This window comes from Oncorhynchus keta, chromosome 34 (assembly GCF_023373465.1).
Source record: "Oncorhynchus keta strain PuntledgeMale-10-30-2019 chromosome 34, Oket_V2, whole genome shotgun sequence".
NCBI classification, from domain to species: domain Eukaryota; kingdom Metazoa; phylum Chordata; class Actinopteri; order Salmoniformes; family Salmonidae; genus Oncorhynchus; species Oncorhynchus keta.
This window is the reverse complement of record NC_068454.1, coordinates 51197597-51212488: the sequence shown is the minus strand read 5'-3', so window position 1 is coordinate 51212488 and position 14892 is coordinate 51197597. Positions and strand designations below refer to the sequence as shown.

At 45.2% G+C, this 14892-nt stretch overlaps 1 protein-coding gene across 9 annotated transcripts in view; it reads left to right on the top strand.

The window, feature by feature from the left end:
* The window catches only part of ptprub (protein tyrosine phosphatase receptor type Ub), a 342049-nt gene that overhangs the window by 312107 nt on the left and 15050 nt on the right, over positions 1-14892 (top strand). For all 9 annotated transcript variants that reach the window (XM_052494008.1, XM_052494003.1, XM_052494010.1 and 6 more), the window contains one exon: positions 10555-10869. In XM_052494008.1, coding sequence (XP_052349968.1) covers positions 10555-10869 — 315 coding nt within the window. The remainder of the gene's footprint in view (positions 1-10554; positions 10870-14892) is intronic.

The window sequence follows — 14892 nt, the reverse complement described above, 5'->3', positions numbered from 1 at the left end:
AATGTCTTGTGAAATCTGTTGTGATTGTGTTGTAATGTTTTTAAAATTGTATAAACTTCCTTAATTTTGATGGACCTCATGAAATATAGAATATTTAACAGATGTTATTGCGGGTGTAGCGAAATGCTCCTGTTCCTAGCTCCAACAGGGAAATAGTATCTAACAATTCACAACAATACATAGAAATCTAAAAGTAAAAGAATGGAATTAAGAAATGTATAAATATTAGGACCAGCAATGTCGGAGTGGCATTGAATAAAATACAGTAGAATACAGTATATACATATGAAATTAATAAAACAGTATGTAAGCATTATTAAAGTGACCAGTGATTCCATGTCTATGTGCATGGGGCAGCAGCTTCTAATGTGCATGGTTGAGTAATGGGGATCCATAACAAATACAAATATTTTGCTGCTCCGAAAGTAATTACAGTTTATTACCCAGGCACAAATGGTTTGTAGTCACCTCCAAATTAACTGTTCGTTCCCACAACAAAATTGTTCTGGGGGAACAAATAGTTACTCTACTACTTTAAAAAAATGTTTGAATAAAGATCTCAGAAAATTAATATTTTTTTAAAGGTCTGGTGCAGGTGTATATGCATCAGTGCATGAATGTGAGCGTATGTATGCGTGCCTGCCTGTCTTCTTGCATGTGTGTGCATATGCATATGTGTTTGCGAATGGCAAAACATGGATTCCAGTTTCCTCTCACTTTTATAAGTGTATGATTGTCATTCAAATCTCCCATAATTTGTGGGAAGCTGGGAATGTGATGGTCTCAGAGCACTTTATTTGATTCTGATTAGGACAGAGGAGCACCAGGTGTGTTCCCACATGCCTTAATTTCCTCTCTTAGCCCTCCAAACGGTACTGTCTACTGACTCTACTATAAGAGTAGCAGCATAGATTCAAGGTTTCACATTTCAAAGTACTGCATTTCATACTGGAATAGGCCCACACGCATCCCCCCCATTTAAGTTTTAATTTTACGTGCACAAGTACAGTGAAATATTTTCTTGCAAGCGCTAAACCCAACAATACAGTCATCAACAACAATGTAATCCTAAAAATAATATAAGGTAGAACAAAATCACATGGAAAATAAGAAATAAGAAGAACACGAGAAAGTAAGCATACTATCTACAGGGTCAGTCAGTTCCAGTACCATATTAACAATGTGCAGGAATACTGGAGTGGTAAATAATGTCACTTTAGTGGTAAGATGACTAGGCATCAGGATATATGATAAACAGAGTTGCATGTGCATATTATGTGTGTGTGAGCAAATGATGAAGTGAGTGTTTGTACGTGTTTTGAAGTGTCGGTGTGCATGAGTGTGTAACGCCCTGTGAGTGTGCAGTGCAAATATAAAATAAAAGGGTAAATTCAGATAATCCATGTAGCCATGTTGTTAGCTCTTTATAGTTACCTATTTAGCAGTCTAATGGCTTGGGGATAGAAGCTGTTCAGGAGTCTGTTGGTATCAGACTTGATGCACCGGTACCACATACAGAAGCAGAGAGAACAGTCTCTATGGCTTGGGTAGCTGGAGTCTTTAACGATTCGCTGGGCCTTCCTTTCACGCTGCATGATATAGAGGTCCTGGATGGCAGGGAGCTCTGTCCCCGTCATGTACTGGGCTGTCCACACCACCCTCTGTAGCGCCATGCGATTTAGGGTGGTGCTATTGCCATACCAAGCAGTAATCAGCCAGTCAAGATGCTCTCAATGGTGCAGCTGTAAAACTTTTTGAGGATTTGACAACCCATGTTAAACATTTTCAACCTCCTGAGGTGACTGTGAGAGTGTGTGTGGACCATTTTATGTCACACCGAGGAACTTGAACCTCTCGACCCGCTCCACTGCAGCTCCCCCCCCCCCATAGTCAAGGGTCTTACTGATGAGGGAGGTTGTTGTTCAGGCACCACACTGCCAGGTCACAGTCCTCCTCCTTGTAGGCTCTCTCATCGTCGCCGGTGATCAGGCCTACCATCGTCATGTCATCAGCAACTTGATGATGGTGTTTGAGTCGTCGGTGAACAGGGAGTACAGGAGGAGACTAAGCACACACCCCTGTGGGTCAGTGGGGCGGAGGTGATGTTGCCTACCCTCATCACCTCCGGTCAGCCCGTTAGGAAATTAAGGATGTAGTTGCAGACAGGGGTGTTCAGTCCCAGGGGACGAGCTTCAGGGATCAATGATGTTTAACACTAAGCTGTAGTCAATGAACAGCATACTCACATACTGTGCCTCTTATCTAGGGTTGGTGATGGCCGTGTGGAGTGCAATTGAGATTGCGTCGTCTATAGAGCTGTTGGGATGATATCCAAATTGGAGTTGGTTTAGGGTGTCTGCGATGATGGAGTTGATGTGTGCCCACAACTAGCCTCTCAAATTGAGGTCGACCGAATAATCGGAATGGCCGATTAATTAGGGTCGATTTTGAAGTTCATAACAATCGGTAATTGGCATTTTTGGACACTGATCATGTCCGATTACATTGCACTCCATGAGGAGACTGCGGGCAGGCTGACTACCTGTTATGCGAGTGCAGCAAGGAGCCAAGGTAAGGTGCTAGCTAGCATTAAATGTATCTTATTAAAAACAATCAATCTTAACATAATCACTGGTTAACTACACATGGTTGATGATATTACTAGTTTATCTAGCTTGTCCTGCGTTGCATATAATCGATGCGGTGCCTGTTCATTTATCATTGAATCACAGTCCACTTCGCCAAACGGGTGATTTAACAAGCTCATTGGCGAAAAAAGCACTGTCGTTGCACCAATGTGTACCTAACCATAAACATCAATGCCATTCTTAAAATCAATACACAAGTATATACTTTTAAACCTGCATATTTAGTTAATATTGCCTGCTAACATTAATTTATTTTAACGAGGGAAATTGTGTCACTTCTCTTGAGTTCTGTGGAACAGAGTCAGGGTATATGCAGCAGTTTGGGCTGCCTGGCTCATTGCGAACTGTGTGAAGACTTTCTTCCTAACAAAGTCAGCCAACTTCGACAAACGGGGGATGATTTCACAAAAGCGCATTTGCGGGAAAAAAGCACAATCGTTGCATAAATGTACCTAACCACAAACATCAATGCCTTTCTTAAAATCAATACACAGAAGTATATATTTTTTAACCTGCATAGTTAGTTAAAAGAATTTCATGTTAGCAGGCTATATTAAACTAGGGAAATTGTTACTTCTCTCGCATTCATTGCACGCAGAGTCAGGGTATATGCAACAGTTTTGGCCGCCTGGCTCGTTGCGAACTAATTTGCCAGAATTTTACGTAATTATGACATAACATTGTGCAATGTAACAGCAATATTTAGACTTATTGATGCCACCCGTTAAATAAAATACGTAACGGTTCCATATTTCACTGAAAGAATAAACGTTTTGTTTTCGAAATGATAGTTTCCGGATTTGACCATATTAATGACCTAAGGCTTGTATTTCTGTGTGTTATTATATTACAATTAAGTCTATGATTTGATAGAGCAGTCTGACTGAGCGGTGGTAGGCAGCAGCAGGCTCGTAAGCATTCATTCAAACAGCACTTTACTGCATTTCCCAGCAGCTCTTCGCAATGCTTCAAGCATTGCTGTTTATGACTTCAAGCCTATCAACTCCCGAGATTAGGCTGTCAATACTAAAGTACCTATTAGAACATCCCATAGTCAAAGGTATATGAAATACAAATGGTATAGAGAGAAATAGTCCTATCATAAATAACTACAACCTAAAACTTCTTACCTGGGAATATTGAAGACTCATGTTAAAAGGAACCACCAGCTTTCATATGTTCTCATGTTCTGAGCAAGGAACTTAAACGTTATCTGTTTTACATGGTACTTTTACTTTCTTCTCCAACACTTTGTTTTGGCATTATTTAAACCAAATTGAACATGTTTCATTATTTATTGGAGACTAAATTGATTTTGATGTATTATATTAAGTTAAAATCAAAGTGTTCATTGTTTATTCAGTATTGTTGTAATTGTCATTATTACAAATATATATATATATATATATATATATATATATATACACACATGACATCACAATCAGAACGGCATCTGTAATCAGATGACATCTGTACAGATGAGTGCTACAGGGTGTCATGTAAATATCTTCCCAGCTTGAAATAGTTCCAAATCGTTCTGATTGTGATGTCATGTTGTAAACATTTTCACAACATGTTCCCAGTCAATAATTGCATGAGTGTCTGTGTAGATGGCTGAGCTCGTTTCTCTCACATCCCTTTGCCCTGGATTTATCTAGCTAACTAGCATAATTACATTTACATTTAAGTCATTTAGCAGACGCTCTTATCCAGAGCGACTTACAAATTGGTGCATTCACCTTATGACATCCAGTGGAACAGCCACTTTACAATAGTGCATCTAAATCTTTTAAGGGGGGTGAGAAGGATTACTTTATCCTATCCTAGGTATTCCTTAAAGAGGTGGGGTTTCAGGTGTCTCCGGAAGGTGGTGATTGACTCCGCTGTCCTGGCGTCGTGAGGGAGTGTGTTCCACCATTGGGGAGCCAGAGCAGCGAACAGTTTTGACTGGGCTGAGCAGGAACTGTACTTCCTCAGTGGTAGGGAGGCGAGCAGGCCAGAGGTGGATGAACGCAGTGCCCTTGTTTGGGTGTAGGGCCTGATCAGAGCCTGGAGGTACTGAGGTGCCGTTCCCCTCACAGCTCCGTAGGCAAGCACCATGGTCTTGTAGCGGATGCGAGCTTCAACTGGAAGCCAGTGGAGAGAGCGGAGGAGCGGGGTGACGTGAGAGAACTTGGGGAGGTTGAACACCAGACGGGCTGCGGCGTTCTGGATGAGTTGTAGGGGTTTAATGGTTTAATTAGCTGTAAACTGGTCGAGATGGCTTGTTCTCAGAGGTGTGCAGTTTTAACTGTTTGTATAACTAGCTAACTAACAAATATATGCACTGTCAATCGAAAACGTAGCGCCCAAGTCATTGCATTCGCAAAAAAATCTCTCCTCACATTAACCCTCAGCACTTCAACGCACAAGTCCGGGTATTTATATGCTGACCTCATGCCTCAACAAGCTTCTGATTGGTGAGAGTCAATACTCCTGGCCACCATTGATTGGCAAATGTGCAAAGCAAATGCGTGTTCCCACAGAACATCTTTTCAAGGGAGGGTGTGAGAGAAACATCCGCAGGAGCTCAGCCATCCACCTAGAGATGCACGTGCAATAATTGAGCTGGGAACATTTTCACGCTGGGAGAAATTTTTACATGACACAGGGCAGTAGTCATTGTTGCATGAAGCCATAGAGTTCTTGGGAACAGGAATGACGATGGTCATTAAAACGTGTGGATTACAGACTAGAACAAGGAGAAGTTGAAAATTACCGTGAATATGCCTGCCAGCTCTGAGTACGCGTCCTGGAATACCATCGGACCCCGCGGCCTTGCGGGGGTTTACATGATTAAATACCTTACTCACGTCGGCCTCGGGAATGCGAGATCACCTCTGCGTCGGTGATGGCCCTCACACCTGGCACACTTTAACTGTTTACTGTGTTTTTCCTGATACAATCCAAATCAATTATGCCACTTTCATTACTTTACGATTTATTACTTAGGCTGGGGGGGAAATGTGGTCTTTGATTACAGGTTGTTAGTTCTTTCCAAGGTTAGTTGGTCATGTGAATCCCTTTTGATCCTGAAATTCACCCAACTGACATTCCTTCTGAAAGGATCCATGCAATGTATGCCAAGTGCAACCTCAATAAAACCTCTACCTATATTTTGCTCATGCCGTATCTATCACAAAGCCCAGATAGAGCCAATACCAGCCAGTATCACTAAGATCAGCATTTCCCAGATCTATTATTGATATTATTTGAACTTCCGGCGCCGACTGAGATGGCCGCCTCGCTTCGCGTTCCTAGGAAACTATGCAGTTTTTTGTTATTTCTTACATTAGTACCCCAGGTCATCTTAGGTTTCATTACATACAGTCGAGAAGAACTACTGAATATAAGATCAGCGTCAACTCACCATCAGTACGAACAAGAATATGTTTTCCGCAACGCGGATCCTGTGTTCTGCCTTACAAACAGGACAACGGAATGGATCGCATGCAGCGACCCAAGGAAACGACTCCGAAAAAGAGGGAAACGAGGCGGTGTTCTGGTCAGACTCCGAAAAAGGGCACATCGCGCACCACTTCCCAGCATTCTTCTTGCCAATGTCCAGTCTCTTGACAACAAGGTTGACGAAATCCGAGCAAGGGTGGCATTCCAGAGGGACATCAGAGACTGCAACGTTCTCTGCTTCACGGAAACATGGCTTACTGGGAAGACGCTATCCGATGCGGTGCAGCCAACAGGTTTCTCCACGCATCGCGCCGACAGAAACAAACATCTCTCTGGTAAGAAGAGTGGCGGGGGCGTATGCCTCATGACTAACGGGACATGGTGTGATGAAGGAAACATACAGGAACTCAAATCCTTCTGTTCACCTGATTTAGAATTCCTCACAATCAAATGTAGACTGCATTATCTTCCAAGAGAATTATCTTCGATTATAATCACAGCCGTATATATCCCCCCCAAGCAGACACATCGATGGCTCTGAACAAACTTTATTTAACTCTTTGCAAACTGGAAACCATTTATCCGGAGGCTGCATTCATTGTAGCTGAGGATTTTAACAAAGCTAATCTGAAAACAAGACTCCCTAAATTTTATCAGCATATCGATTGCGCAACCAGGGGTGGTAAAACCTTGGATCATTGTTACTCTAACTTCCGTGACGCATATAAGGCCCTGCCCCGCCCCCCTTTCGGGAAAGCTGACCACGACTCCATTTTGTTGATCCCTGCCTACAGGCAGAAGCTAAAACAAGAGGCTCCCACGCTGAGGTCTGTCCAACGCTGGTCAGACCAAGCTGACTCTACACTCCAAGACTGCTTCCATCACGTGGACTGGGACATGTTTCGTATTGCGTCAGATGAAAATATTGACGAATACGCTGATTCGGTGTGCGAGTTCATTAGAACGTGCGTCGAAGATGTCGTTCCCATAGCAACGATAAAAACATTCCCTAACCAGAAACCGTGGATTGATGGCAGCATTCGCGTGAAACTGAAAGCGCGAACCACTGCTTTTAATCAGGGCAAGGTGTCTGGTAACATGTCCGAATATAAACAATGCAGCTATTCCCTCCACAAGGCTATTAAACAAGCTAAGCGTCAGTACAGAGACAAAGTGGAATCTCAATTCAATGGCTCAGACACAAGAGGCATGTGGCAGGGTCTACAGTCAATCACGGACTACAAGAAGAAACCCAGCCCAGTCACGGACCAGGATGTCTTGCTCCCAGGCAGACTAAATAACTTTTGCCCGCTTTGAGGACAATACAGTGCCACTGACACGGCCTGCAACGAAAACATGCGGTCTCTCCTTCACTGCAGCCGAGGTGAGTAAGACATATAAACGTGTTAACCCTCGCAAGGCTGCAGGCCCAGACGGCATCCCCAGCCGCGCCCTCAGAGCATGCGCAGACCAGCTGGCCGGTGTGTTTACGGACATATTCAATCAATCCCTATACCAGTCTGCCGTTCCCACATGCTTCAAGAGGGCCACCATTGTTCCTGTTCCCAAGAAAGCTAAGGTAACTGAGCTAAACGACTACCGCCCCGTAGCACTCACTTCCGTCATCATGAAGTGCTTTAAGAGACTAGTCAAGGACCATATCACCTCCACCCTACCTGACACCCTAGACCCACTCCAATTTGCTTACCGCCCAAATAGGTCCACAGACGATGCAATCTCAACCACACTGCACACTGCCCTAACCCACCTGGACAAGAGGAATACCTATGTGAGAATGCTGTTCATCGACTACAGCTCGGCATTCAACACCATAGTACCCTCTAAGCTCATCATCAAGCTCGAGACCCTGGGTCTCGACCCCGCCCTGTGCAACTGGGTACTGAACTTCCTGACGGGCCGCCCCCAGGTGGTGAGGGTAGGCAACAACATCTCCTCCCCGCTGATCCTCAACACGGGGGCCCCACAAGGGTGCGTTCTGAGCCCTCTCCTGTACTCCCTGTTCACCCACGACTGCGTGGCCACGCACGCCTCCAACTCAATCATCAAGTTTGCGGACGACACAACAGTGGTAGGCTTGATTACCAACAACGACGAGACGGCCTACATGGAGGAGGTGAGGGCCCTCGGAGTGTGGGATTCAGGAAAATAACCTCACACTCAACGTCAACAAAACTAAGGAGATGATTGTGGACTTCAGGAAACAGCAGAGGGAACACCCTCACCCATGACTAACAAGACATGGTGTGATGAAGGAAACATACAGGAACTCAAATCCTTCTGTTCACCTGATTTAGAATTCCTCACAATCAAATGTAGACCGCATTATCTTCCAAGAGAATTCGCTTTGATTATAATCACAGCCGTATATATCCCCCCCAAGCAGACTCTGGACGAACTTTATTTAACTCTTTGCAAACTGGAAACCATTTATCCGGAGGCTGCATTCATTGTAGCTGGGGATTTTAACAAAGCTAATCTGAAAACAAGACTCCCTAAATTTTTATCAGCATATCGATTGCGCAACCAGGGGTGGTAAAACCTTGGATCATTGTTACTCTAACTTCCGCGACGCATATAAGGCCCTGCCCCGCCCCCCTTTCGGAAAAGCTGACCACGACTCCATTTTGCTGATCCCTGCCTACAGGCAGAAACTAAAACAAGTGGCTCCCACGCTGAGGTCTGTCCAACGCTGGTCAGACCAAGCTGACTCCACACTCCAAGACTGCTTCCATCACGTGGACTGGGACATGTTTCGTATTGCGTCAGATAAAAATATTGACGAATACGCTGATTCGGTGTGCGAGTTCATTAGAACGTGCGTCGAAGATGTCGTTCCCATAGCAACGATAAAAACATTCCCTATCCACATCGATTCCCTATCCACATCGATGGAACAGTAGTGGAGAGGGTAGCAAGTTTTAAGTTCCTCGGCATACACATCACAGACAAACTGAATTGGTCCACTCACACTGACAGCGTCGTAAAGAAGGCGCAGCAGCGCCTCTTCAACCTCAGGAGGCTGAAGAAATTCGGCTTGTCACCAAAAGCACTCACAAACTTTTACAGATGCACAATCGAGAGCATCCTGGCGGGCTGTATCACCGCCTGGTACGGCAACTGCTCCGCCCTCAACCGTAAGGCTCTCCAGAGGGTAGTGAGGACTGCACAACGCATCACCGGGGGCAAACTACCTGCCCTCCAGGACACCTACACCACCCGATGTTACAGGAAGGCCATAAAGATCATCAAGGACATCAACCACCCGAACCACTGCCTGTTCACTCCGCTATCATCCAGAAGGCGAGGTCAGTACAGGTGCATCAAAGCTGGGACCGAGAGACTGAAAAACAGCTTCTATCTCAAGGCCATCAGACTGTTAAACAGCCACCACTAACATTGAGTGGCTGCTGCCAACACACTGTCATTGACACTGACCCAACTCTAGCCACTTTAATAATGGGAATTGATGGGAAATGATGTAAATATATCACTAGCCACTTTAAACAATAAAGTTATATAATGTTACTTACCCTACATTATTCATCTCATATGCATACGTATATACTGTACTCTACATCATCGACTGCATCCTTATGTAATACATGTATCACTAGCCACTTTAACTATGTCACTTTGTTTACTTTGTCTACACACTCATCTCATATGTATATACTGTACTCGATACCATCTACTGTATGCTGCTCTGTACCATCACTCATTCATATATCCTTATGTACATATTCCTTATCCCCTTACACTGTGTATAAGACAGTAGTTTTGGAATTGTTAGTTAGATTACTTGTTGGTTATCACTGCATTGTCGGAACTAGAAGCACAAGGATTTCGCTACACTCGCATTAACATCTGCTAACCATGTGTATGTGACAAATACAATTTGATTTGATTTGATTTGATTGATTTGATGTAGTGCATTAATGATCCAACTATTATGTTCATATTGTTTTATGTCATTAGGGTGGAATGCTTGTTAATGTTCCTCAAAGGGAATAGGTGCAAAATATTCAGTTTTACGTTTGTTTTCCCAAAAGTTCATAACATTTGTGTTCATTATGCATGAGGCTGGCCTAATTTTTCCAATTTGTTTTTGAACTCTATGACTATTTCAGAGTGATGTTAAGCTATTTAAAGATGCTTCTAACTGGTATTGACAGAGAATAATGAGTGGCCAATCTGCCATTAGCGCGCTGTTTCTCCACCCCCACTTCCACCCCTTCTCTCTGTCCACCTCCATCAATTCCCTCCTTTCCCTCTTTTTCTTCATCACCTATTTTTATTTCTGGTAATTCATCTCATCCCACCTCTCCTCACCAATCTCATAAATTCTCCCTCCATTAAATCTTTATATCCATCCCTCCCACCCCTCTTTTCTTCCTCCCCTCCATCTTCCCTCCCTTTCCACCTCCCCTTCCTCCTGCAGACGTTGAACTCGGTCACCCCTCACCTGGACGTGGAGGAGTGCAGCATCGCCCTGCTCCCCAGGAACCGGGAGAAGAACCGCAGCATGGACGTGCTGCCGCCCGACCGTGCCCTGGCATTCCTGGTCACCACTGAGGGCGAGAGCAACAACTACATCAACGCGGCACTCACTGACAGCTTCCACCAGCCCGCCGCCTTCATCGTCACCCCTCACCCGCTCCCCGGCACCACCGCCGACTTCTGGAGGTTGGTGTTCGACTACGGCTGCACCTCGGTGGTCATGCTCAACCAGCTCAACCAGTCCAACTCTGCCTGGGTGAGCTATATTTTTTTGTATTTATGTATATTAAGGTATACTGTTTGCATGTAATATATAGGTTAATGAATGCTGTTTATTAGGAAGGGACAGTGTTCTATATGTGAATCCGTATTTCGCTTTTCACAGTGAGAAGTGCTGCAGATCTGAGTCTGAATCCAGTTCTGTCTACTTCCGGCGATGACAGAGATGGCCGCCTCGCTTCGCGTTCCTAGGAAACTATGCAGTTTTTTGTTTTTTTACGTGTTATTTCTTACATTAGTACCCCAGGTCATCTTAGGTTTCATTACATACAGTCGAGAAGAACTACTGAATATAAGATCAGCGTCAACTCACCATCAGTACGACCAAGAATATGTTTTCCGCGACGCGGATCCTGTGTTCTGCCTTACAAACAGGACAACGGAATGGATCGCATGCAGCGACCCAAGGAAACGACTCCGAAAAAGAGGGAAATGAGGGGGTCTTCTGGTCAGACTCCGAACAAGGGCACATCGCGCACCACTCCCCAGCATTATTCTTGCCAATGTCCAGTCTCTTGACAACAAGGTTGACGAAATCCGAGCAAGGGTGGCATTCCAGAGGGACATCAGAGACTGCAACGTTCTCTGCTTCACGGAAACATGGCTCACTGGGAAGACGCTATCCGATGCGGTGCAGCCAACGGGTTTCTCCACGCATCGCGCAGACAGAAACAAACATCTTTCTGGTAAGAAGAGTGGCGGGGGCGTATGCCTCATGACTAACGAGACATGGTGTGATGAAGGAAACATACAGGAACTCAAATCCTTCTGTTCACCTTATTTAGAATTCCTCACAATCAAATGTAGACCGCATTATCTTCCAAGAGAATTCGCTTTGATTATAATCACAGCCGTATATATCCCCCCCAAGCAGACTCTGGACGAACTTTATTTAACTCTTTGCAAACTGGAAACCATTTATCCGGAGGCTGCATTCATTGTAGCTGGGGATTTTAACAAAGCTAATCTGAAAACAAGACTCCCTAAATTTTTATCAGCATATCGATTGCGCAACCAGGGGTGGTAAAACCTTGGATCATTGTTACTCTAACTTCCGCGACGCATATAAGGCCCTGCCCCGCCCCCCTTTCGGAAAAGCTGACCACGACTCCATTTTGCTGATCCCTGCCTACAGGCAGAAACTAAAACAAGTGGCTCCCACGCTGAGGTCTGTCCAACGCTGGTCAGACCAAGCTGACTCCACACTCCAAGACTGCTTCCATCACGTGGACTGGGACATGTTTCGTATTGCGTCAGATAAAAATATTGACGAATACGCTGATTCGGTGTGCGAGTTCATTAGAAAGTGCGTCGAAGATGTCGTTCCCATAGCAACGATAAAAACATTCTCTAACCAGAAACCGTGGATTGATGGCAGCATTCGCGTGAAACTGAAAGCGCGAACCACTGCTTTTAATCAGGGCAAGGTGTCTGGCAACATGACCGAATACAAACAGTGCAGCTATTCCCTCCGCAAGGCTATTAAACAAGCTAAGCGTCAGTACAGAGACAAAGTGGAATCTCAATTCAATGGCTCAGACACAAGAGGCATGTGGCAGGGTCTACAGTCAATCACGGACTACAAGAAGAAACCCAGCCCAGTCACGGACCAGGATGTCTTGCTCCCAGGCAGACTAAATAACTTTTTGCCCGCTTTGAGGACAATACAGTGCCACTGACACGGCCTGCAACGAAAACATGCGGTCTCTCCTTCACTGCAGCCGAGGTGAGTAAGACATTTAAACGTGTTAACCCTCGCAAGGCTGCAGGCCCAGACGGCATCCCCAGCCGCGCCCTCAGAGCATGCGCAGACCAGCTGGCCGGTGTGTTTACGGACATATTCAATCAATCCCTATACCAGTCTGCTGTTCCCACATGCTTCAAGAGGGCCACCATTGTTCCTGTTCCCAAGAAAGCTAAGGTAACTGAGCTAAACGACTACCGCCCGTAGCACTCACTTCCGTCATCATGAAGTGCTTTGAGAGACTAGTCAAGGACCATATCACCTCCACCCTACCTGACACCCTAGACCCACTCCAATTTGCTTACCGCCCAAATAGGTCCACAGACGATGCAATCTCAACCACACTGCACACTGCCCTAACCCACCTGGACAAGAGGAATACCTATGTGAGAATGCTGTTCATCGACTACAGCTTGGCATTCAACACCATAGTACCCTCCAAGCTCGTCATCAAGCTCGAGACCCTGGGTCTCGACCCCGCCCTGTGCAACTGGGTACTGGACTTCCTGACGGGCCGCCCCAAGGTGGTGAGGGTAGGCAACAACATCTCCTCCCTGCTGATCCTCAACACGGGGGCCCCACAAGGGTGCGTTCTGAGCCCTCTCCTGTAATCCCTGTGCACCCACGACTGCGTGGCCACGCACGCCTCCAACTCAATCATCAAGTTTGCGGACGACACAACAGTGGTAGGCTTGATTACCAACAACGACGAGACGGCCTACAGGGAGGAGGTGATGGCCCTCGGAGTGTGGTGTCAGGAAAATAACCTCACACTCAACGTCAACAAAACTAAGGAGATGATTGTGGACTTCAGGAAACAGCAGAGGGAACACCCCCCTATCCACATCGATGGAACAGTAGTGGAGAGGGTAGCAAGTTTTAAGTTCCTCGGCATACACATCACAGACAAACTGAATTGGTCCACTCACACTGATAGCGTCGTGAAGAAGGCGCAGCAGTGCCTCTTCAACCTCAGGAGGCTGAAGAAATTCGGCTTGTCACCAAAAGCACTCACAAACTTCTACAGATGCACAATCGAGAGCATCCTGGCGGGCTGTATCACCGCCTGGTACGGCAACTGCTCCGCCCTCAACCGTAAGGCTCTCCAGAGGGTAGTGAGGTCTGCACAACGCATCACCGGGGGCAAACTACCTGCCCTCCAGGACACCTACACCACCCGATGTTACAGGAAGGCCATAAAGATCATCAAGGACATCAACCACCCGAACCACTGCCTGTTCACCCCGCTATCATCCAGAAGGCGAGGTCAGTACAGGTGCATCAAAGCTGGGACCGAGAGACTGAAAAACAGCTTCTATCTCAAGGCCATCAGACTGTTAAACAGCCACCACTAACATTGAGTGGCTGCTGCCAACACACTGTCATTGACACTGACCTAACTCCAGCCACTTTAATAATGGGAATTGATGGGAAATTATGTAAATATATCACTAGCCACTTTAAACAATGCTACCTTATATAATGTTACTTACCCTACATTATTCATCTCATATGCATACGTATATACTGTACTCTACATCATCGACTGCATCCTTATGTAATACATGTATCACTAGCCACTTTAACTATGCCACTTTGTTTACTTTGTCTACATACTCATCTCATATGTATATACTGTACTCGATACCATCTACTGTATGCTGCTCTGTACCATCACTCATTCATATATCCTTATGTACATATTCTTTATCCCCTTACACTGTGTATAAGACAGTAGTTTTGGAATTGTTAGTTAGATTACTTGTTGGTTATCACTGCATTGTCGGAACTAGAAGCACAAGCATTTCGCTACACTCGCATTAACATCTGCTAACCATGTGTATGTGACAAATACAATTTGATTTGATTTGATTCTACTGGCAGTGTCTGGGATGCTGTATCTTAGCTCAACTCTTTCTCCTTTGTCCATAGTTCTGATAGCAGAAGACTTAGCCAGTCAGAGTCATGCTGCGCTGCCATCATGTAGTTGTATGAGTGTGTGTGCTTTTGGATTTGTTTTTTCACACCACATTGTGCCTCAATGATGTCTGACCACTTTGATATTGTGGATTCAGTAACACTCCTCGCTTCATTTCGATCTCTAGAGAATCAGCTATATCACTTTTAGTTCTACCCCTAAGCTATAACTCAAGGTTTCTATTTGTAGGTATCTCAGTGTCTGCCTGACTGTCTCGTAATGAATTTACAAGACACTCGTCACAGGGCATTACCCCATCCCCCTCTGCTCCTGTCTCA